At 44.2% G+C, this 25444-nt stretch overlaps 1 protein-coding gene across 15 annotated transcripts in view; it reads right to left on the bottom strand.

Moving 5' to 3' along the window:
• The window catches only part of SIPA1L2 (signal induced proliferation associated 1 like 2), a 249055-nt gene that overhangs the window by 46505 nt on the left and 177106 nt on the right, over positions 1 to 25444 (bottom strand). For 13 of the 15 annotated variants that reach the window (XM_086381084.1, XM_086381087.1, XM_086381083.1 and 10 more), the window contains 4 exons: positions 21821 to 22397; positions 17555 to 17829; positions 2797 to 3054; positions 661 to 744 (listed from right to left, as the gene is read on the bottom strand). In XM_086381084.1, coding sequence (XP_086237210.1) covers positions 661 to 744; positions 2797 to 3054; positions 17555 to 17829; positions 21821 to 22397 — 1194 coding nt within the window. The remainder of the gene's footprint in view (positions 1 to 660; positions 745 to 2796; positions 3055 to 17554; positions 17830 to 21820; positions 22398 to 25444) is intronic. The other 2 variants (XM_086381089.1, XM_086381093.1) reach the window with 1 other exon arrangement.

Raw genomic sequence — 25444 nt, 5'->3', positions numbered from 1 at the left:
CGCCCAGCTCCTTCAAGCGGCAGAGGCGATGCTGGCTTGCAGCAATGCACAGAAGCACTGCTGCCGGGGGCAACGCCTGCATTTCCTTGCAAAAATACAGCCACATCCCTGGGGCGGCCCTCCTCTTCCCAAGAGTGTATGGCTATTTGTTACTGCGTCCGTCCATCCTGGGTCCTGTCCACAGGTGCCCTCAGGCCCCTGGGAGCCGTGTATACGGCCCTGCACCCAGCTTCCATTTGCTCTCACAGGAAGCAGAGGAAATGTGTCCCATGCTATATCTGTCTCCTCAGATTCTGGGCTGTGTTTTGGAGAGAAAAACACTTTCAAGAAAGGCTGTGAATTTATTCCTCGTCAGCAATGTAAGTGAAGGGAAACTCCCAAGGGCCATCACCCACAGAGTCTCCAAATCCTTAATTTTCATGTGTTCAAAAAGACTCTCCCTTATTAAAAAAAAAAAAAAGAAAACAGACAAGTTCAGAATACACACAAATGAGTCCACTTTCACAGAAATGATGAGCTACCCAGTCTGGAAGCACTGTCCTAAGACAGTGCTATCTGAGTCTCTCTGTCCCCAGTGGTCCTGTGCACAGTAAGCGCTTCTGAATGTGCCCTGGAGACATGTCCCCCCAGGAGCCCACAGAAGGGGAAAAGGAGTGGTACCCGTCGTATCCAACTTGCGGTCTCCAGGGTCCGCTGCTGCCCGGTCCGGGGTCGCTGGACGATGACTGATTGCTGGGCGAACTTCTGAAAGGTTGACTACAATCAGTAACAGGCACGGAGGTGGGCTGCCAGCATCCAGACCTGGCTTGTTTTGACTTACAAATGAATTCATTTTTCGGTGACGAAGAAAAGGGGAAACACACATTGTGATCATGGACAAATAAACTGAGAATTGGTGATGCCATGCGATTTCAGGGGTATTATGGTTGGTAATTTATTACAGGAGGAGATGTGGCAGGAACAAGGCTTTACCATCTAAAATTTGAAAGCACAGCTAAAGATCCCAGTTAAACATGGGGGACAGCAATAGAATACACAGAAAACACCACTACTACTTGGTCTATGAGACAATGCAAGGGACGTTGTGGTTCTATATTTAAAACCGAGGCAGAGAGAAAACTCTAAATTTGGCAAAACCATTTATTTCTGCACATGTATTGAATGTAATCCTATTTATTTCAGACACACAAAAATCAGTGACGCTTGTGAGAACTCGTTTGATGAAGACGTGCTTGCCAACTTTTCATTTTGCTATTAGAAGCCTTCCTTGAGTGTGCGTGTGCATGCGAAGTTGCTTCTGTCCTGTCCAACTCTTGCCAACCCTATGGACTGGTTCCTCTGTCCAAGGGATTCTCCAGGCAAGAATACTGGGGTGGGTTGCCATGCCCTCCTCCAGGGGATCTTCCCAATCCAGGGATTGAACCCAGGTCTCTTTACGTCTCCTACACTGGCAGGTGGGTTCTTTAACACCAGCACCATCTGGGAAGCCCAGAAGAATTCCTTATAATTTACTAAATTATATGTTAATAAGGGAGGTTCTAGGAGAAGGAAATGGCAACCCACTCCAGTGTTCTTGCCTGGAGAATCCCAGGGATGGGGGAGCCTGGTGGGCTGCCGTCTATGGGGTCGCACAGAGTCGGACACAACTGAAGCGACTTAGCAGCAGCAGCGGCAAGGGAGGTTCTATAGACCCCTTCCCTTCCGACGTCACCCCTTTACACCCAGGCTACCTACTGTATGCATCTCTCTGAATATTATAAACTCAGCAGACCTTTGAGAAGGGAGAGCCAGAGCCCAGATGATCTACTGTCAGGTTAGTTAACACCATTCCTGTGCTCATTCATGGAAAAACAGACTGGAGAAGTCAGAGGAAGCCCACATGTTTTAATCCTAGTAATTATTATTAACACCTATAGAGACTTACACCTACGGGCCAGGAGTGTTCTAAGCAGTTAACCTCTGTGGACTGATTCAGTCATCATAAGGCCCTGTGGAGGTCTCTATTATAGCTAAATTTACTTTTCAGAGGAGGAAACTGGAGAATGGGAGAGGCCAAGGAACAGGACAAGGTGATGACACATTCAGCGGGCAGCCTGGCTCAGTGACTGCTTACAACATATGCTCTATTAGATGAAAGCCTAACAAGGAGTTTTGAGGAAGCTCTTGGTGTCTCCACAGCCCATAAGTTATGTGAAAGTTAAAACAAAGGGAGTAAAAATCAATAGCAACAACAAATCTACTATGCTGTTCACTTAAAACTACTTCTCCAGGTCACGTCTCTAAATTCTCAGCAGCTTATTGGATTTCACTCTTAAACAGGTGCACCCTCTCAGGGAAAAACTTAATTTTAAATTCAACTCCTTCCGCTTAAAATGAGAGAGAAAAGCAAAGAGATGCCAATGATCTTAGGACCTCTGAAAATACTGTGACCATTAGGATGACGGGATTTCATCAATGATTTTTGTGGCTTTGTTTTCTTTATACTCAAAACTGTTCATGCTTATCTAGAGGCTCCTGCAGAATGGTTTCCCAACGTGGTTTGGAGAGTGAGTTGACAGGAGGATTACTGCGGAGAGGTAGAGTGGCAGCCCTGGGGGTGGTGTCCATGGGGGAGACCTGCACGCCATCAGCACCATCGCTGGCTGGGACCACGAGTGCCCCCGCATTCGGGGCCTGCCCGGCGGCCCTGCTGCCCACTTGGTCAGAACAAGCTATTTCAGAAATGACTAAGACACACACAAGTCCCCCAACCACGCGAAGTTCCAAGCCAGGGCTTTACCAGGGCCACCAGCTTACCTGGTACCATCGGGCAGCTTCCGGTCAAAGGAGGTGCTGCGGGGGATGGCGGCCTGGCTCTGCGGGAGAAGGGGCTGGCACTGCAGCCGGTCAGGCGTGCCGGGCACCGGGGAGACCCTGGGCAGGGGCTGCAGGGCGGGCGTGGGCACGCGGTGCCATGTGGTGTTCCTCCGGAAAGGGGTCTTGTACTCGCAGGGGGCTCCCTCGCTGTCGAGCTTGTACTCCACCATGGGGATCCGGCAGAGCTCCGAACACCCTCTGTGAGCCAAGAAGAGATGGTTAGGGGGTGCTCAGCACTGAGCCACTAGCTCGACTCACGCACAGCCTCGCATGTGCTTCTGGGGGCTCACGGGTGATGGTGCAAGGCCACCCACCCTCAGCAGCAGACCTGGCTGACAGTGACCTTGTCTGTGCGTCACACAGCACAGACCAGGAGGATCTGGTCTCAAGCCTGTGGCTCTGGTTAACCTTGGCTGTCCAGGGTTTCATGCATAGGCTCTGTGTCTCCAAGTAGTTTGCAAACTACTATTGATTGCAAAACCAATCCCTGGGCAGACTGGGATTGATCTTTAACCAATCTGCATACATGGAATTATTTGCATTGAAACTGGGTGATAAATACACATTAATAGATTAAAAACACCTCATATATAATCTGAACAGATACATGAAAGCACAGTCATATAATCAGGAATTTGAGTCACATGTCACTTGTTTCTCCTGAATCCGAGAAAAGTGAAAAACAAATTCAACAAAAGCTGTCACAAGTCAAGGAAAAGCCTGAATGCCCATCCTGTTGAAGTCACATTAGTTAGTTACTTAGTTATCACTTACTTAGTCACTACTTAGTCAGTCACTTAGTTGCCATGGTCACTTCCTTGAACTAGTGTCATGGCTCCCCACAAATTATCTTCCACGGGCTCAAATGACTGGTCAGGGATGTAAGACCCTTTAGCCTGAAACATGTGATCTAAGTCAGATATCCCTCAAGTTACATTGTGTACACATTACTGATACTACTGACTTGACTAAAGTGACCTGCAAAGCCAACTGGTGTTTGGCCAGGACACAGGAAGACTGGGTGAGTCTCAAATTTGAGTGTCGGGGTAAACTGTCCCAATTTAGCATGTGGATGAAGTCTTGCCTCTCCCTAGACATTCTGTAGTCAACAGAAAAACTCTCATATTCACCCTCTAAGAAATGTATCAGGGCAATAAGGTGTCACTCTTTGAAAAGGCCCTCAAGACAGTGGAGTAGAACTTTTCAGAATCATTACAAAGGAACAAAGACAAGAAAAACCATAAACAAACTTGATCATCAACAAAGCTTGGAGACACCAAAACACAGTACATAAGGATAGGAGGCAAATGGTGGAATGCCAGTAATGGAGCAGGAAAAGTCAAACCCAAGGATGTGCAAAGAGAAAGACAAGGAGAAGCACGTCCATCCCCTTGCACACCTGAGCAGGTGCAGGAACAGGAAGCATCAGGGGCCACAGAGGGTGGAAGAGAAAGGGAAGGAGTGAACAGTGAGCCCCCAGCCAGCACTGGGCCCCTCAGGCAATACCCACCGCCACCTCTAAGGGGCAGCAGCAATGGTCAAGGGAACACAACATGAAAGGCGGAACTCAAGGCCAGGAGGGACCCAGAAGAGCAGAGATGAAAGCAAAAAGTGAAGGGAAAGCCTTGCTGGAAACAAGATCCCCAGGTTAGTCCTCGTTCTTCACACCCAGCTTCAGGATCACCCTGCAAAGAACAGGGATCTTTCTCCACAATGAAGACCAGCAGGTGCAAGCCACCCAATCACCCTGCCACGAGGCTCACCACCCTCAGAGAAAGAGGAGGAACCTCTGAAAGTGTTAGTCACTCAGTCATGTCCAATCTTTGCAACCCCCTGGACAGCAGCCCACCAGGCTCCTCTGTCCATGGAATTCTCCAGGCAAGAATAGTGGAATGGGTTGCCATTCCCTTCTCCAGGGGATGTTCTCAATCCAGGGATCAAACCCAGGTCTCCTGAATTGCAGGCACATTCTTTATCACTGAGCCACCAAGGAAGCCCGAAATTTAAAACGAGGATGACTGAAATTCAAAATAAAAAATCCAGTAGGACAGATGGAAGGTAAACAGAGGAGCTTTTCCTTAAAAGCCAGAAAATCCAAGTTCAATCTATGAAGTCTAAATTCACCTAACATAGAAAGAGGAGAGGAAAAGGTGGGGAGGAAATGATCAACAAATAATACACAAAAATTTCCAGAACTAAAGGGAAAAAAAGGTGTGTCAAGACATATTACAGTAGAATTCAGACTCCTGGGTTAAAGCAGAGATCCTGAGTGTCCGGAGGGGAGAAGGCAAGGGAGGGCACAGGCCGCACACAGAGGCAGGACACAGGAAAGTTCATTCTTCGCAACAGCAAAGTGGGGTAGAAGTTCTAATCTGTCAAATCAACAGTGCTTGGAGCTTGGGATGGAGAAAGAGAGAGAAATCAAAAACAGTGTTCTGCTTTTTGGATCCGGAAGCCAAATGAATGGTGGTGCTAGCTACCCTTTGAGAACAGAAGGGATGAACTAAAGGAAGCATCATAAAAAGATAAGATGTCTGTTGTAGAGAATGAGTAGGGATTATCTCTTTATCAGTAAACTTGACTTATCTTTTAACTCTCTTTCCCCCAAAGCAAAATTCACCTCTTTTACCTCAGTTCAAGTTCAGTCGCTCAGTCGTGTCCGACTCTTTGCGACCCCATGAATTGCAGCACACCAGGCCTCCCTGTCCATCACCAACTCGTGGAGTTCACTTACACTCATGTCCATCGAGTCGGTGATGCCATCCAGCCATCTCATCCTCTGTCATCCCCTTCTCCTCCTGCCCCCAATCCCTCCCAGCATCAGAGTCTTTTCCAGTGAGTCAACTCTTCATAGGAGGTGGCCAAAGTACTGGAGTTTCAGCTTCAGCATCATTCCTTCCAAAGAAATCCCAGGGCTGATCTCCTTCAGAATGGACTGGCTGGACCTCCTTGCAGTCCAAGGGACTCTCAAGAGTCTTCTCCAACACCACAGTACAAAAGCATCAATTCTTTGGCGCTCAGCCTTCTTCACAGTCCAACTCTCACATCCATACATGACCACAGGAAAAACCATAGCCTTGACTAGACAGACCTTTGTTGGCAAAGTAATGTCTCTGCTTTTCAATATGCTATTTGGGTTGGTCGTAACTTTCCTTCCAAGGAATAAGACTCTTTTAATTTCATGGCTGCAATCACCATCTGCAGTGATTTTGGAGCCCCCAAAAATAAAGTCTGACACTGTTTCCACTGTTTCCCCATCTATTTGCCATGAAGTGATGGGACCAGATGCCATGATCTTCGTTTTCTGAATGTTGAGCTTTAAGCCCACTTTTTCACTCTCCGCTTTCACTTTCATCAACAGGCTTTTTAGTTTCTGTTCACTTTCTGCCATAAAGGTGGTGTCATCTGCATATCTGAAGTTATTGATATTTCTCCCAGGAATCTTGATTCCAGCTTGTGCTTCTTCCAACCCAGCGTTTCTCATGATGTACTCTGCATATAAGTTAAATAAGCAGGGTGATCACTGAGGAAGGCTTTCTTATCTCTTCTTGTTATTCTTTGGAACTCTGCATTCAGATGGGAGTTGGTGATGGACAGAGAGGCCTGGCGTGCTGCGATTCATGGGGTCGCAAAGAGTCGGACATGACTGACTGAACTGAACTGAACTGAACTGAAGCAGGGTGATAATATACAGCCTTGACCTACTCCTTTTTCTATTTGGAACCAGTCTGTTGTTCCATGTCCAGTTCTAACTCTTGCTTCCTGACCTGCATATAGGTTTCTTAAGAGGCAGGTCAGGTGGTCTGGTATTCCCATCTCTTTCAGACTTTTCCACAGTTTATTGTGATCCACACAGTCAAAGGCTTTGGCATAGTCAATAAAGCAGAAATAGATGTTTCTCTGGAACTCTCTTGCTTTTTTGATGATCCAGCGGATGTTGGCAATTTGATCTTTGGTTCCTCTGCCTTTTCTAAAACCAGCTTGGACATCTGGAAGTTCACGGTTCAGGTATTGCTAAAGTCTGGCTTGGAGAATTTTGAGCATTACTTTACTAGCATGTGAGATGAGTGCAATTGTGCGGTAGTTTGAGCATTCTTTGGCATTGCCTTTCTTTGGGATTGGAATGAAAACTGATCTTTTCCAGTCCTGTGGCCACTGCTGAGTTTTCCAAATGTGCTCTTTTACCTAGGCAAGTTTAAATTACTCTGGATTTCATGAATGTGCTAAATAACTGGCCAAACCTGCTAAGCTGAGATTTACACTGGGTTGCATTTTTCAAAATAAAGTGCTAAGACGCTACACGTTTTTGCCCATGGATTTATACTGTTTTCAAGTGTCTTTCTATTTAATTAGATACAACATCTCCTGGGACTACTGATTCATGCATATGGCCAATGACCTAATCAAAAATCATAAAGGTGGGATATTAGCATACATGAAAACATCAAGAACACGGAATCCTGTCTTCCACCCTAACCTATGTTGTAAGCAAGTCACTGGACGTTCAGGTGAACCTCAGGCTTTGGGGTCTCAAAGGCTAAAGCTGCCTGCATCATCCAAGTCAAGGAATCTCTTAACAGTGAAAAGTCCTGGAATTGTGTTTTGAATGAAACGCATGTGAACCTTGAATCTCAGGGAAGAAAGGACACCTTGCATTTCCAGAGGTTGCTCTGTGTTTCCAGTTTATTGGGTTTGGTATAAAAAGAAAAAGAAAAAAAGAAAAGACAGGCTGCTGGGTACAGCGTCTTTAATTCATGCTCACAGACTATAGTCTTTAGTAAGAGGCTGTAATTTAGCTTCAATCTTGGGTAAAAAAAAGCTATATAAATGCATAATCATGACTAATATTTGAGAGACCACTGACAAAAATTTGTGCCACATATTAGGTTGAAGAGAGAATGGGGGTTGAATATTTCATTTCCATCCTCTTGCACAAGGTCATATGTAAATGATCTTTTAATACTAAACACAGGCATTCTTTTGCCCTCATGAAAATAAGCTTAAAGAATGACTTTATTTTAAAATCAAAATTAATTCTGCCATGACACTTTTATGGTAACTACTCTCACAAACTAGATATTTGCTTTGTTTACTTTTTATGACCAAGACATCAAATAAATATGACTATAACATATCATCAAACCTAGTCAAATTCAGTTCTGTTCCATATGTATGAGGAAATCCTTGAAGGATACATATGGAAATTCAGCCGATTTTTAGGGAAATGGGAAGAGGTGTAAAATAAAATTACAAATGAGCCTTCAGAGGTGCTCAGGGTGCAAGAGGTACCAGAAACTGTCCCTGCCCTTGGGCACACTGCTCTGTCCACCTTGTGTGGTCTGAGCACAGGATGCCAGGCAAGAGCCCCACTCATCGGAATATCCAGCACTGGTGAAGGGCACTTGGCACACATTTCTGGCCAGTGAATAAAGGACAATTCAGACCCAAACTGACGAAATGCAAAAAAGATCCAAGAAGTCATTTCTGAACATAGTCGCACAGTCATGTCTAACTCTTTGTGATCCCATGGACTGTTGCCTGCCAGACTCCTCTGTCCATGGAATTCTCCAGGCAAGAGTACTGGAGTGAGTTGCCATTTCCTTCTCCAGGGGCTATTCCTGACCCAGAGATTGAACCTGGGTCTCTTGCATTGCAGGCAGATTCTTTACCAACTGCTACTAGGAAAGCCCACTTCTGAACAAGTGAGCTGCTAATCTCGTGTGTAACTGAGCTGTTGTTGAAGAAAAGACTTCCATCTTTTACTTTCCTACATTAGTGGAGAAATCACAGACCTCACTGATAAACGTGCTCTATCTCCTTTCAATACACCAAACTGAGTCAGTGGATTTGAACTGTATTTCTAGTTTCTGGCACCGTTTTCATGGTGTGCCTGCCAAAAGAAGGCACTCGAAGGCATAGATAAGGCTGGGGTATCACTAGCACGTGAGCACTTACACGACTACGTCTTTGCTTCGTAACAAACATCATCTACTTATGCTAATTGCCATGCTAGGTAGGGATCAAAACAAACTCAGCTTCAGGGATCAAAACGAATTTAATTTTTAACATTGATTGTCTAGAGAATGACTTTTCTGAGTCTCATAATCTCCCCCAGTCATCTGGCCTAGAAGGGAAAACATTCTGTAGACTAAGAGCATCAAAAACAACGTGCTGGTTTACAAATGTGATGCTACAAAACTATCAGAATAACAAGTGGCTCCCTTAGTTGGAGCCCTCAGAGCATCTTAGGTTTGACTGCTTTATTCTGACAAACAACCCCACTTGCTCCTCTGCACTTGGCATTGTGGACTCCGTGCGACAGCTTACTCCTCTACCAGGGACACTGAGTAACTTCCTTACATCCACACTCTTCGATGTTCTCCCTGCTTCCAGAAGCTGCCTACACCAGGGGTTCCCGCCTGTAAATTTCCAGTCTGTGGCTGCTCCCACTTTCCAGCTTCTAGGCTCAGCAGCACAGAGGTTGTGTGCCCTCTGGCTCACAGCTGACAGGCACTCACGATCACTGTTCAGCACTGCAGCATGGACCCAGGACTTCAGAGACAACCAGGAAGGTCGCCAAGATGGCATCATCATCCCTTCCAAGTGATATGTCCGGTTTTCTGGAAGAGGACCCTCCCTTTACCACTAATAAATGGGTGCTTGAAACCAGAATCACTGCTGGCCAGGCTGTAATCTCAGCTCTAAAGGAGCTTCAACTTGGACCGCCTGACCATCAGGACTCTCACTGTTGGAGCCCAGCCAAGCTGCACAGTTTTCTTTATTATCGGTAGAAATGCTCTACAGCAGTCAAACCGTTTTCCACCGAAGGGAGAGAAGTCAGTGCCCTGTGCTCAACACCCAGATCTGCCAATACACAGCTCAGAAAGGGGAGAAACTCTTTGGACCCATGTTTTACCTCTTGCCAGTGGAATAGCAACAGCGGAGGGTGTGTCAAGATTAAATTATGGAAGTATGCGAGCTTCCCAAAGCGAAAGCGTCAAGGAAAGAAATTAGTTTCAAACTGATAATATGACTTTTTGCTTCCATAAAGAAAGACAATATAAAACAGCAAACGGCTCATATACTTTGCTGAAAGTTCTTTTTAGATAATATATATTTACAGAACTATAGAACGGGGAAGTTTAACTTTATGTAATAACCAGAAGCACAGAAAATTTCAGAGCTGTAAAATTCCCTGTGCACATTCATCGATAGAACAATGAATCATTATTTTGATACTTTGTTCTTTACTCTCATACCAAAGTTGGACGTATGACTTTCAAAAATGAAGAAGTAGGAGAAATCCTAGGATACTACATAGGGATAAATACTGTTGAGGCGCAACAACAAACTCCCAAAGAACTGAGAAAGAGAACTGGGAAAGTTTAAAGGAATGAGATGCATTCTTACCAGGAAAAAAAAAAAAAGAGTTGAACAAATTGGCAAGGTGTGGACTGGGTAAACCATGGAGCCACAGCACAGCTAAATCACGTAATTACAACTTGCATTTACTCTGAAATTGCCTGTTGGTTTCACTTTGTTGGGAGAATCTCAGTGAACCTTGACCTCAAGCCACAAATCTCATGAAGTCTTCCAACATATTGCAATGCAGTCCTTTACTTCTGATCCACACTTCCCTTGTACGGCACTTTGCAGGTTTCCACCTACACTACACCATTTCAATTTCACAGAAATGTCTGCAGTAGTACAAAGGACATCTACAATTTGCAGAAGGCTCACAGACTTGGAAAGGTGAAACAGCTTTCACCCTAGAACACGGAAGCTGACTCCTAGCTCAGCACTCTTTCCAACGCACTCACCCGTCTCCTTCAGAAACTATCAAAGGACATTTAATGAGCCCACTAGAAGCTGAAAGATTCTCTTTGGCAACAAAGGCAGACAGATCCCCTCAAACAAAATATCTGCTTCTTTTACATTACGCACTTTGTCAAAGAGACCTTATAGCCTGAGGGATTGAAGTAATCACCGATATTTTCATCATTTTAATGTCTGTTATGCTAATAGCCTGCTAATAGCTAAAAGACTCTTTCCAAATTATCCAACAAGGTGACAGGGATAATTGGTGCTCATTCACTCGAATCACAAACTCCTTCTGTTGCATAAAAAAATCAAACGCTTCCAATAGGGAGATAACCACACAGTGTAACTGACTGTAAAGGTAAGGGCAGTGTCACATCTGAAATAGGTAGGCACTTGATGAAATATTAATTCACTTTTCTTTAATTTATAGATAGAAACAGAGAGACCCTGAGACTACAGTAAAAGAGATCCAGAAACCTACTTGACCAAGCCCTCTGAATAAGGTCTTTGAATTGACAAGGTACGTGTCTATTACACAGGAAGTGAGGCTGGCTCCTACTAAGTCATCAGCTTCCTGTGTTTCGTTCTCACCAGACATGGGGTGGAGTGTGTCTTCACCCACTGCACCCCAGACCAAACACAGCATTCAACATAAAACAGGGCCAGTGGGAATTTGCTGTATGATGCAGGGAGCTCAAATCCGGTGCTCTGGGACAAACTAGAGGGATGGGATGAGGTGGGAGGTGGGAGGGAGGTTCAAAAGGGAGATGACTTTTGAACCTGATTCATGTTGATGTAAGGCAGAAACCAACACAATATTATAAAGTAATTACCTTCCAATTAAAAATAAATACATTTTTTAAAATATTAAAAAAAAAGGGGGGCCAAAAAGTTCTTCATGAAGCCAACCATTTCCTTTTTTTTTTTTTCCTCCTGAGAAAGCTTCCTGAGGAAAAGCATTCTATTCCAAAGATCAACAGAAGACTCAATAGCTACATAACACCTGGTTTCTGCCACATAAATTTCCCTGAGAGACTGTATTCACTGGCTGTTCATCACCATTGCCCAGCGTCACTGGACAACGATCAGGACAAAATATAAACGGGAAGTATTTTATTTATTTTTGGCCGCACTGTGGCATTCAGGATCTTAGTCTCTCAATCAGGGCTCAAACCCACGTCCCCTGCATTGGGAGTGTGGAGTCTTAACCAATGGGCCACCAGGGAGGTCCCGGAAGTACTACAGAATGCCACAAGATGAAAAGGAGCCCAAGAATGCAAAGGTTATGTCTGTTCTTTCCATGTTTAATAGCCCTGGACAAGCTGGTTCAGAGTGACGGAATGAATGACTAGTACATAACCTAACTTATATTCGTTCTATAATCCAGTGTTCTTACTCCTAGGAGGGAGAAGATAATCTAAACGTTGTATCAGAGGACGCAGAGGACACGGAATAGTGACTGCGCTTCAGCTTACTGTGAGAACCTTAAGTTTCATACTTTTTTTTAACAGTTCACATTACAATTCATTATTGTAATGAATATTCTATATTCATTATAGTCACATTCTCATAGACTCATCAGAGTCTATGAGACAATATCAGGTAGAACTGGTTTTACTTATCTAAACAAATACAAGGAACCCTAATCTAAACCCTCGCTCTAATCCAGACTTCAACTCACCACCTATCTATCTATCATCTCTTTCTGTCTCCCTATCTACCTATAGTCGATGTTTCTACCTTCTATTATTCATCTATTTATACCTACCTATCAATTGCTAACCTGACAAAATTGAGTTTTCTTCTCCATTTCTATTTCTATGCCCCACTCTGTGTACTTCTGGGAGTTGAATGGTCAAGGTCCTGGCGGCTATGGCTTCAATTGTACAGAATGATCAGAGAACAAGAATTTAGATTCGTGACAATATGAGATAATTCCCACTGTTTTGCATTATATAGAAAAATACGTCTTGCACAGTATGTCAATGAAGTATGAAAAATCACACAAAACAGATGCACCACAGCATGGAATTTCATTTCCATTTTTATTGGACATATTTACTAAATCACTCACATTGTATCACAACTCATGCATAATTCTGATGAGCTGTTATTTCCTTTATATCAGCCTTTCAAGTTGACGCACCTTCCTTAAAGTGACATTGATAGAATGTCAGTCACCTCTGAAGGCTAGGGACTGAGGCCATGCCCTGCCTTTCAGAAAACCAAGAAATGCTTAATTAAGCGTCTTGGAAACTCTTCTTCATTTTTGCCACAGAGACTGCCTGCTTGGGAAAAGCCCTCACTCCCTTGCAAACCTCATTTCCATTTGAAGAGCACTAGTCCCTAACTGCTCCTGGCCACTCATTCCCAATCGCTATGAAGCCTCTCCCAGATCCAGTCGCAGCAGGAGATCAGCTAATAAGCATTCCCAGAGGGAACCTTTCTGCTCCTTGCCTGCTGGAACTCCACAAGGAAAATAAAATTGGGCTCTGCCTTCCTTTCAAGCCTGGGGACAGCTGAGTTATCATCACCCCGAGGCTTGAGAAAAGGACTTCAAAATGTGGGATGCCTTTTGATTCCACATAAATACTTTCCCAACTAAAGACTTCATTTAATCCAGCAGCTTCTGAGTCATAAGCAAATACCTTCTGACCTACAGACGACTAGGAGCGAGTCTATTAAATGACAGGCCTCTCCCACTCCTGACAGAAGCAGATGGGCTCCGGGGAGAATTTCTTCTCCTTGATATTGTGCAGGGCAAAAAAAAAAAAAAAAAAAAGCTGACAAATGGCAAAAATTAACTGAAGCATTTTTCACTCTATTATTCATGATGTTTATAAAGGCTGAAATATCTTGCAACTCATGAACTTGGCCATTTTAGTAGTTCTTATGGCTCTTACACTAAAGACAACTTAAAAGGAAAAATTACACACACATCCATTTAAATTAATATTTTCATTTGGCCATTTCACTGACAAGTAAGAGCCGATTTGTGAAAGATGGCGCCTTTTTCCACGCCACAAATCAAAAGAGTAGTTTTACCTAAAGGGCCATCTTTATATACTTTGCTGCAGGAATAAAGGTACTAAGTGATATTTCATTTAAGAGGTTTGTACTTTATCAACAAGGATCTACTGTACAGCACAAGGAACTCTACTCTGTAGAGATCTGTAATAACCTAAACGGGAAAAGAATCTGGATATATGTATATGGATAACTGAATCACTTAGCTGTACACTTGAAACTTAACACAACATTGTATTTAATACATCAACTATGATCCAATATAAAATAAAAACTAAATTTAAAAAAGGTTTGCACTTTAATTTTCAAAATGAGTGAAGTGTTGCTCATTTCTCCTTCTATACCCTCCTCCACAGTGTCATTAATAAAATCTAATAGCACAGAAGGCTGATGGTGCTCAGCTGTGCTGTGCTTACTTGCTTACTTACAGTTGCGTCTGACTCTTTGCAACCCCATGGACTGTAACCTGCCAGGCTCCTGTCCTGGGGATTCTCCAGGCAAGTATACTGGAGTGGGCTGCCATGCCCTCCTCCAGGGGATCTTTTCAACACAGGGATCGAACTCAGGTCTCCCACATTGCGTGCAGATTCTTTACCCTCTGAGCCACCAGGGAAGCCCAGACTTGCTTAGGGTGGGGATGAAATGTAAGACATTTCATATTCAGCATGCATGTGTACATGCTCAGTCATTTTAGTCATGTCTGACTCTTTGTGAGCCTATGGACAGTAGCCTGCCAGGTTCCCCTGTCTATGGAATTCTCCAGGCAAGAATACTGGAGTGTGCCGCCATGCCCTTTTCCAGGGGATCTTCCCAACCCAGGGATCGAACTGCATCTTATGTGTTCCCTGCATTTCAGGTGGATTCTTTACCACTACTGCCACCTGGGAAGCCCTCATACTCAGCAAGAGAGTCTAAAGCAAAGGGTTGTCACTTCAAGGATAATTTCCAGTGACGTAAGGCTGCCAGATCATGATGAGTCCTTTTATCAGGGTGTCCAGGGAGCTGCTGGCACAGAACATGAATCCAAAACTAACAACAATGTAGATCTGCAAATTTACGGATTCAAATTCACAGAAAATTGGAGGCCTGAACCGCAAGCATCTTAAATGATACATGCTAGGCTTAAAAGCTTCCTGACTTGTGGAAATGTGGATGATAGGTGGACCACTTCTGGAGAGTCACTACCAGGTAAACAGCTTATTCTCATCCTGGCTAAGGTTAAAAATATAGAAGATAGCTATTTCAGATTAATCAGGAGAAAAATTTGTATCTTCAGGGAATAACATTAAGGAGATTCTGAGGAGACAAAAGCAAAATCTCTAAATATCTTGAACAGTTTCAGTAAGAGAATTTACATTTAAAACAAAGAAAGAATTATGTGCAGACCAAAGCAGATAACAAGTCCTTGGATAGAAAAATAGCAGGCAGAACTTTTAAGTGGTAGCTTTTGTTTATTCGCTTTAGCTGAAAAACAATTTGGTATTACTTAAGAAATTCTACTTTTCTAAATCATATGTTTTAAATACCAAATATAATGATAACTCTAACATTTTTATTAACGATATCTCTTGAAAGCTTAAAAAAAATGTCTTACTGAGTAACATCAGACCAAAACTAAAAATAGGAGAAAAATGTTTTGCTTTTTTTTAATTTGGGGAGAACATGGTAACAGTTATATCAAATTCAACAGAAGTAATCAACCTTGAAGACAGCACAAAATTTGATTCTCACCACAAAATTTATAAATCTATACCTCCAGTCAATGAAGAAAAAAATCTTACCATGTGGTAAAATTTCTAATAAGTGGCTTATAATTTACTTATAATAAATAAAATCTATTAAAAAACTTTCACTTACAAATATTTTAGCTTCAAAGATTAAAGGATTTGCTTTCTGTTATGTCCAAGTCTTGTTTTTAGGAAAGTAATTTTTCTATCTGATTTCCTTGTACTCATACCCCTAGGAGTGATTCACAGGATTCTTGGGGAGTAAATGAATTTAATGGGACAGAATCTGGCAAGGCAACAAGAAATAACTTTGTTATTTCCTGTGACATGTGGCTGCTACTCTCAAAAATTTCAGCTCATTAACTTTTACTCTATAACCTTACTAGGCAGATATAGGAAATCAGACCGTAGAAAGTTAAGCAGGGAGCAAAAGGTAAGATAACCAACAGAAACACAGTTTTGTAAAATTCTGTACATTAACCAGAGAGGAAGGTGGTTTACCACTGGTGTATTTTCTAAAAAAAGATCATGGTTTAGAGCTGGTGTATCCCCAGGTAGCTCAGTGGTAAAGAATCAGCCTCCCAATGAAGGGGACTCGAGTTCGGTCCCTGGGGTGGGAAGACCCCCTGGGGTAGGAAATGGCAACCCACTTCAGTATTCCTGCCTGGAAAACTCCATGAGGTAGGCTACACTCCAGGGGGTCACAGAGTCAGACATGACGGAGCATACAGGCACACACACCATCCAATCAATATGGCAGCCACAAGCCAGATGTGGCTAACACAGTCTTAGTTCATTTATTAAAATAAAAACTCCATTTTCGCAGCTGCGTTAGCCACATTTCAAGCTACCCATGTGGCTAGTGGCTACTGTTTAGACAGTACAGATGTAGAACATGTCCTCAGAGAAAGTGCTATTCGATGGTGCTGATTTGGAGGTTGGGAGAAAGGAAATGGACAGAGTACAGAGAGGGACCTCGGTTACCACAGAAACAAGATCAGGGAGTGGACATAGTCATTCTGCTATCTTTGAGTAAGAATTTCTTTTACAGCATGAAAAAATTCAAATGACTATCCTAAAGGTTTAGTCTTTTGTGTGTTTGTTTCTCACGAAATGTGTGGGGTTTTGACTATGCCAGAGGTGCAGATTGCTTTACATATTATCACCTTCTTTAACTTTCATCAACAGTAAGAAGTAGGCAATATAATAATCCCACCTTACAGACATTAAGTGAGGCTTAGAGAGAGCAAGACCCTGATGCTGGGAAAGATTGAGGGCAGGAGGAGAAGGGCACAAGAGAGGATGAGATATTTGGAGGGCATCACTGACTTGATGGACATGAGTTTGAGTAAATTCCAAGAGACAGTGAAGGATAAGGAAGCCTGGCATGCGTGCTGCAATCCATGGGGTTGCAAAGAGTCAGACACGATTGAGGGACTGAAAATAAGAACTGGCAGGTGACAAAGTCACATAGCTAGTGCCTGGCCTGGATTTCAAGCACGCCGATCCCTCCTAAGCCAGAGCTCTGGGGGGACCAGTAGGACCTCCACTTGAGATGGAGGCAGAGAAAGGATGCTCCAGATGCCACTATACGTACTACCTACCGTACAAGGCGGGCCACAGCCAGGTGGGTGGCTTGTTCCTTCTCCTTTTGGCCTAATACCCCTCTGATGTTGAACCTGAGAACTTTCTATTTACAATGCCACAGTATCCTTTTCTAATTCCACTCTTGTTCCTATTCCTCACACCCATCCATCTCTGAGCTTGCCAAGTCCAGTCACTTCTTCTATGTTTCCCATGATAGCTTATGAGAAAGCCCTGAACCAGTTCAACCAGAATGGAGTGGTCACCAAACAGTGTATCTGATTTCCCAGTATTCCATCACACATGCAAGTAAATATTCTGAACCCAATGGCTTCAGTGTACCAAAGGAGAGCTTAGAAAATGAGAGTGTATCATTTATTATATACTAATGATTTTTTAATAGATCTTTTAAGTTGTGCTAATGGTGGATGTCCGAACAACTTCGGTGGAAGATGCATATGACCTTGTATTCTGAGGGTCTTACAGGACAGCACCTGCTGTAGAGGCCAAGGAGGAGTGCTCACGCACGAGAGCCTTACCTCCGAGGCGAGCCGTCATCATGGGGCTGGATGATGACCACCTTCACAGTCACCGAGGTCCGGAGAAGGTCGATCATCTGCTCATGGGTCAGCGTGGCCACGGCCACCTTGCAGATCTCCACGAGGCGGCTACCCTGGCGAAGGCCGGCCTTCCACGCAAAACCGAAAGGTTCCACGTCTGCCACAATTCCCTCGAAGTTCACGTGGAAGCCCAGCTGGCCCAGCCCGTTCCTCCTCAGGGTCATTTCCACCGTCTCGCAGCCTCTGGTCACGATCTAAGGGGGAAGGGGACGATGAGAGGCAGGGCTACGGGAGGCACCAAGGCCCTGCCCTCCAGCTACCCCAGTGACAAGAAAACAAGGCAGGGACACCGTTCAACCCAAACTTTATCGTAATTATCCTTGGCATCCGCCGCAGAGAAAATAACACAAGTAAAATGATGGTTTCATTCTTCAAAGCCAAATCGGATACAGGTGTCCTGCTTTTTCCTAGAAGCCAATGATCCAGAGCCTGAGAGCTTAAGATGGGCTCTAAAAACTTTCCCCTCCCCTTGCTATGTCACCTGACTTGGTGCTCAAGCATCTAAATTCCATTGTTTCAAAGAGACTGAAGCAACTGAAAAAACATGAAGCCTGTCACCCATCAAAGCAATAAAGCCCACTAGGCAATTATTATTATTATTATTATTGGCCCAATTGTGCAGCTTGCAGGATCCTACTTCTCAACCAAGGGTCGAACCCAGGACCCCAGCAGTCATAGCACCAAGTCCTAACCACTAGATGCCAGGAAATTCCCTATTAGACAATGTAATTCAACTTATAAAATGGCCCAGTGGTGCATCAGCTATGAAAAACAGTATGGCAGTTCCTCAAAAATATAAAATAGAATTACCATGTGACTCAGCAATTCTACTTCTGGGTATATACCCAAAAGAATTGAAAGCAGGGTCTCAAAGAGGTATGTATACACACATGTTCTTAGCAGTGTTATTTACAATAATCAAAATGTGGAAGTAACTCAAGTGCCTATGGATGGAAGAATGGATACACAAAGTGTGGCATATACAAACAATGAAAGAAAAATGGCCCCATGCCTTTCCAAGCTAACACTTAGTGACCTGCCCCCGAGGATGGGCAGCAGCAGGAAGTCCAAAGGTTAAGAAACCGGAAGTGTCCTCTGTAGCAACCTGTGGACATCCTATTCTAAACCCTGGTACCCCTCTCCTGGGACTGCCTGCCCGCGCTTGCCTGGGTGGTGAGGACCATCCAGATCAAACGTGGGCCAGCCAGCCAGCCTCCTCACTGTCTCCAGACGAGGGCAGCATGCAGAAAGGCCCTCCTGCAGGAAGCATCTCACTAGGTACACTAAAGCACCAGCACTTCGTTAGCGCCACCCTCAAAAGTTCCTACTGAGAATAGCCCACGTGAATGGGAAGAGAAACACGGGGTCACTGAAGATATAATTTGATGACATATTGTCATTGTTGTTTAGCTGCTAAGTCGTGTTGGACTATTTGCGACCCCACAGACTGTAGCCCGCCAGGCTCCTTTGTCCATAGGACTTCCCAGGCAAGAATACTGCAGTGGGTAGCCATTTCCTTCTCCAGGGGATCTTCCCAACCGGATCTAATTTGTGTCCCTTGGATTGGCAGGCGGATTCCTCACCACTGAGCCACCAAAGGAGCTCTTTGGTGACCATGGCATCACTTACTTGTGGGTACTTTAAAACCAGGAGGTATCATACCTGTATCCTCCAAAGCACAGAGCTCATGTGTGAAGTTTCAGTTTTAAAAATAAATTCTCCGTGAAACGTGCTCTGAATACACAGATTCCTATTTAATAAGACCTATGACTGTATACACAGCTGTGGGACCCAGACTGGTGCAGTGTCTCGCCCGCGTGGCTGACGTTGCCACGGTTACCACCCCAGTGCTCACACTGCCAATCAGTTTCTCGTCGGTGCAGGGACAGTCTGGGGCTTAGGAAAATGGGGAAAGGGATTGCTGGTCTTAGTGGTGAAGTTTTGAAAGACTGAAGTTTCCAAAGTTTTGAACTGAACTAATTCAAAATTGTTGAACAAGTACTTTTGTAATCTATACAACATGAATACATTTTTCTTTCACTTCTTTTTTTCAGCTTTGTTTCAACTAAGCTCGCTGACCAAAAGACCACAGAGGACATGTGCCTGGCCTTCTTTACAATAGGAACATAATTCTCAGTTGAAATTTAACATCCATATATCAGATTGAGGAGTGAACCGTCAAGCTTTTCCTGAGTCCCACATGTTCTGTCTCTTCCTCTTATTTCTTCCAACCAGCCGTCACATCCCCTACTTTTTACAGTTTCTTTCTCCCTTCTGTTCCTTGCTCGTTAACATTTACAAAGGCTGAAGGATCATGCTCTCCACTGACTTGGAGTTCCTCACATAATTACATGATCAATAATCACATGGTGGCCTCCTACCTCTGCACCTGGGACTGGCTACATAATTTGTGAAATCTGGTACAAAATAAAAATGTATGGCCCCTTAGACAAAACTTTCTGAGTTTCAAGATGGCAACAGCAGAGCACTCGACCCAGCCTGGGCTCTTCAGAAAGTGACCGCCCCGCTTGTCCCTTTAGGCAGGAGTTCTCATGTCCCACCTGTGTCTTTACCTGCGTAATCGGCACTTCTGTTTTCACCACTAGAAAATGCAGAGTTCAGCATCTGTCCAACAGTGCCCCTTCCCAACCTCTCTACTACGACAGCCTCATCCTCTTCCTTTCCACTTCTACTTCTCCTGCCTGGCACCAGCCTTAAGCCCCCAGTGGTCTTTGGGTTGGTTTATTTCTACCATCTCCCGTTATAAGTCATCCTAGATACAGCATATTGGACTGGCCAAAAAGTTCATTCAGGTTTTTCTGCTCTATCTAATGGAAAAACCTGAAGGAACTTTTTGGTTAACTCAATATTTCCTCAAATATATTCCAGCTATCAGGCAGCTTAGTCACACAGTCACTTTTCTAGAAAGATGGTAGAATGGGGTCCTTGGAATAGTGAATGTATCACACCCTTTGGGACATGCATTTTTGCTGGTTGGTGAAGGGACATGTGTTTGTGTTGTATTTTCCAGAGCACAGATTATAATGACTCAGTGGGTCTCTGAAAAAGAAGTACTTCCAGGATTACCGAAAGCACGTGTCCTGAGACTCACCAGATAACTCAATTCTCCAGATACATAATCTGATCACACACTTAATCATCCCCAAATCACATCGTGGTTTGTGCACATATGCCCTCAATACTGCTGAACACTCTGAGGCCCTTCCTGTAAAGAGTGCCTGCAAATAACAACATTATTTCTCCAAAGCCAGCAGACACTGCCTTGATTGCATTGTCTCTTCTATGTGGTCTGGAATAACAAAAGATTTATATGTGGTGGCAGGAAAGGGGGAAGGAAATGGGTATAATTTCTCCTTTTTCTCATGATCCATAACTGACTAAATCTTTTCTAATGAATCAAATACACATCCCCTTGGGGGAAGATTTACACTGAAAAATTTTGTCAAATCATATTTTGTTCATTTGATTTATTCTTATAATTTTATTGTATATACTCAAACTAAAATGTGTATCTTCCCTTGTTATACTAAGACTTATAAACACAACTGCTAAATACCATGGGCATCACTGAAGGGTTTTGCTTTGTACCACAAATAACAATCTCTTTCATGACTTTTTCTTTTAAATCTTTCTAACTTACTAGGTAATTCTATAAAACCTCTGCAAGAAACTGGCTGCAAGATTAATAACATATTTAACCTAGGAGACTAAACAGAAATACTGCATAAAAACGCACAGAGTTGAAGGGGCAAATACGATTACACTGACCATCAATATGGTCAACGGTGATTCTGTGCCTATTAACCTCCTCCTGGTAAGGTGCTGTCATGCAAGTCTCTACAAACACACACAACGTCTAGTCAATTCTTCTGTCCCTCCTTCAACCACTATAAAAATAAGTCCCAATGTTCCCTTTGGAAAGCTGGCTTCACTTTTCATTTCTTTTTTTTTTTTTCACTTTTCATTTCTAATCAATTGTTAATGGATGCTTCTCCACCATTCATGGCTTCAGTAACCGCTCACAAGGACTAAAATCAGTTCTACCCATGAGGAAAAGTATTTCATTCCCCAGGTAACACATCTGGGGTGGAACTTCCACAGCGGAAGCTATGAATATGAAGTTGAAGGCCTAAGGGGCGGGGGGGAAACAAAACCTGTACTTACGCCCAGGCGCTGGACAATCTCCCTGACGTCTTCAGCACAGCTGTCCACTGAGGACAGAAGGATGCATTCTCCTCGTTCATAAAACACCTTGATACTCATTAACCCAGATGTCCACCCAATGACATCCCTGCAGGAACAGTTAAAGACCACGTTCTTGGAATCCTTCTCGATCAGCATTATGAACTCATTGGAAACCCCAAGGAGACACTCGATGTCCGCGGACTGGCCAAAGTCTCTCGCCACGACGTGCCACATGATGGCCCCCACACTGAACAGGTGGGCATCCTTCCTGGGCTTCACCTTCTCCTTCTTCTTAGCGCCCAGAGTGATGAAGCTGAATTTCGCGGAGGTATCCACGGTGGCAGTCGTGACAAAGTTCTCCGCCAGGTCCTTCAAGTACTCCTGCCTCGTCCGAGTGGCCATCGCTCGAAACTTCTCCGATTTGTGGGCTGCGTTTTCTGCGTTGATGACTTTGGCTAAAAGGAAGTCCCGAAATACTGCTGACTTGGGGAAAGTGACACCTTTGGGAATTGGTGGACCAAATGGTGGCACATCTTTCGACCTAGAAACTCCAACGCTGAGGGAGGAAAAGGAGAAACAAGTTGAACTGCGATGCCATAATAGTTACCTTCAGAAATGTAACTGCAGAGCACACTTCCAACTGAAGCTGTCTACTTCACTGCCTCTTCTTTTCCACGCCTCTGGATATCAAGTGTTTGTTTTTAAGCAAAACTTTCAAATTTAGTTGGTGCAGGGAAGGGAAGTTACAGGCTGAGTAGCCTCCCTTCAAAATTTGTATGCTGAGGTCCAAAACCCCAGTAACTGGGAAAGTGGCTGTGTTTGGAGACTGGGTCTTTTCTTTGAAGAGATAGTTAAGTCAATGAAATAATGAAAGTGGGCCCTAATCCAGTCTAACAAGTGTCCTTATAAAGTGAAACATGAACACACAGAAAGGTAACCAGAGATGCAGACACACAGAACAGAGACCACGTGAACACACAGCAAGAAGATGCCCATCCTCAAGGCGAGAGACAGGCCTCAGGGGGCACCAAACCTGTCAACACCATGATCTTGGACTTCCAGCCTCCAGAACTGTGAGAAATCAATGTCTGCCGTATCAACTACCAGTTCTTTGGTTTGCACCGTGACTGTGCGAGCTAAGGCAGGGGCGATGGATGTGCAGCCAGGTTGGTGCTCTTTCGATTCCGTGGCTAGTCACCACTGAGAGGCAGTGACCCTCCAACAGCTGACAGTGAGATCTGCCCTGCTGGTGAGCTACTGGGCACAGGGACCATCCCTACAGAGCCAACGTTTTTGAATGTCCCTTTTTTTTCAAGGAAATGCTCACTTGATCACATTTTGGAAGCGTAAATGAAGATTTTATGGAAACGGAAGTTTTATGATATTTCAAACACAGAGTGACAGCAATCATTTTAATATGGCAAAACCAATAATGCTCCCTTGTATCAGACAGAAGCTTTCACTGTCTCAAATCTGTTTTGGAATAAGAGTGAATTAATAAATTAGCAGATGAAAGGCTGGAGTGAGTGAATGAATGAACCCTCCAATATCTACTCCCCAACTACTGAGTAGCTTCTGCAGACCGAGAATGAGAACCAATCCCACATCTGCCCAGACTGATATTTTCTGTGTCGAGATAAATAAAGGAAGTCATCTATGCTTCACTTTCTTCACTGTAGAAAATCCTGGAAGAAGTGAGTTAAGAAATGAAAACAGGTGTGAAATCTTCTGGGATGTAGCTGGTGGGACTCTAAATAGATCATAGTCCCCAGGGATCTCCCACCTTTGCTGTAACCTGCACACCCTTTAACAGAGTTAATTGTTTCTGGGAAAATGAGCTATAAGCCAGAAGACAGTCTGGGCGGGGCCTCAGCTAGTGTGAAGGGACAGGGAAGGACTGCCTGTCTTTGGGACAGACAAGCAAACTCTGTCACGTGTGTGCACGCTCAGTCACGTCCGACTCTGTGCGACCCCAAGGACTGTAGCCCACCAGGCTCCTCTGTCCATGGGATTTTCCAGGCAAGAATACTGGAGTGGGTTGCCATTTCCTCCTCCAGGGGATCTTCCCGACCCAGGGATCGAACCCACGTCTCCTGCATTGGCAGGCAGGTTCTTTACCACTGAGCCACATGGGAAGCCCATGAATGTTTATGAGGCACTTTTAAAACCTTGAAGCACTCTGCTGCTTTACACTTGAACCTCATTAGTAAATGATAACTTAGCAATAACATGTGGTTTCTCAAAAGGCAATGAGCCTGTCTTTGAACCATTTGTATACACTGTCTTTTACCACAGAAAACATAATGCAAGCCGCTTTGTTTATAAGCAAGATCTATATCAAAGGCATCCCCCCCAGTAATCTCATTAAACCCAGAAAGCTCTAAAGAAATAAAAATGAAAAGGTATTACTTATCTTTTAAGATTTTTTTTGTGCTAATCAACCACCTCATGATAGAAGAATAAACTAAAAATAGAAAGTAATTAAAAATACCCAATTTGACCTAAAAATAGCAGCAGATAAAATAACACCAAATACAAGAACGCCCTAGGCTCATGTTTCCAATCCATCAGGGAAGTTCATTTAAGATGATTCTTCATAATTACCATTCATGGGGGAGATCCCAGAAGAATAAGCCAAATGAGCGTGTTTGCACTAACGTTATTGGATTTAGGCATATCGTCCCTGGTGGCTCAGACGGTAAAGAATCCATCTGCAGTGCAGGAGACATAGGTTCAATCCCTGGGTTGGGAAGATCCCCTAGAGGAGAGCCTGGCTTCCCACTCCAGTATTCTTGCCTAGAGAATCCCCAAGGACAGAGGAGCCCGGCGGGCTACAGTCCACGGGGTCACAAAGAATGGGACATGTCTGAGCAACTAAGCACATATCCTTTATACAGGCTAGATGTCTTTTTTTTCAAGTATCACTTTTTTAAATAAAAGTCGTTCTGAACATTCATTCTTCTTAACTACACACTGAAGTCAATACTGTTATCCTTAGTTTTCAGAGAAGGAATTGAAGGGCCCCCAAAGTAAGGACTTCCTTGGTGGCTCAGATGGCAAAGAACCTGCCTGCAATGCAGGAGACCTGGGTTCAATCCCTGGGTTGGGAAGATCCCCTGGAGAAGAAAATGGCAACCCACTCCAGTATTCTTGCCTGGAGATTCCCGTGGACAGAGGAGCCTGGTGGGCTATACAGTCCATGGGGTCACACGACTGAGCAACTAACACACAAAAATAAGCCAAGCTGTAGACACGGCAGGAGACCTGGACCTCACTCAGGTCAGGGAACCGCTCTTTCAACAACACCCCACTAGACAGTTGCCTCATGACAGCTGCTGCCTGAAGAAGAGCAGGGGTGGAGGAAAGGCAGGCCCTGCCAGCCTGTCCTGGGATTCTTGGGTACCTGGCTGGCCTTTTGAGAGCACCAAAGCATCAGACGCCCGTCTTGAGAGCCCCACAAGTGTGAGTGTCTCCAAGACCTTGGACAAGAAGAGATACTGGGCCATCACCATATGTTTCTTTCAGGGAAGCACTGATGTGGCCGCATCATCCACCTCTGGGGCTGCCATCAACCAAGCGCTGGCGCTGGCAGGGCTGGATGAT

The sequence above is a fragment of the Bos grunniens genome, chromosome 28, assembly GCF_055505025.1.
Source record: "Bos grunniens cultivar Pamir isolate PY7600 chromosome 28, Bosgru_T2T1.0, whole genome shotgun sequence".
NCBI classification, from domain to species: Eukaryota; Metazoa; Chordata; class Mammalia; order Artiodactyla; family Bovidae; genus Bos; species Bos grunniens.
The sequence above is the reverse complement of the archived record's forward strand: the minus strand, read 5'-3'. Positions and strand labels throughout refer to the sequence as shown.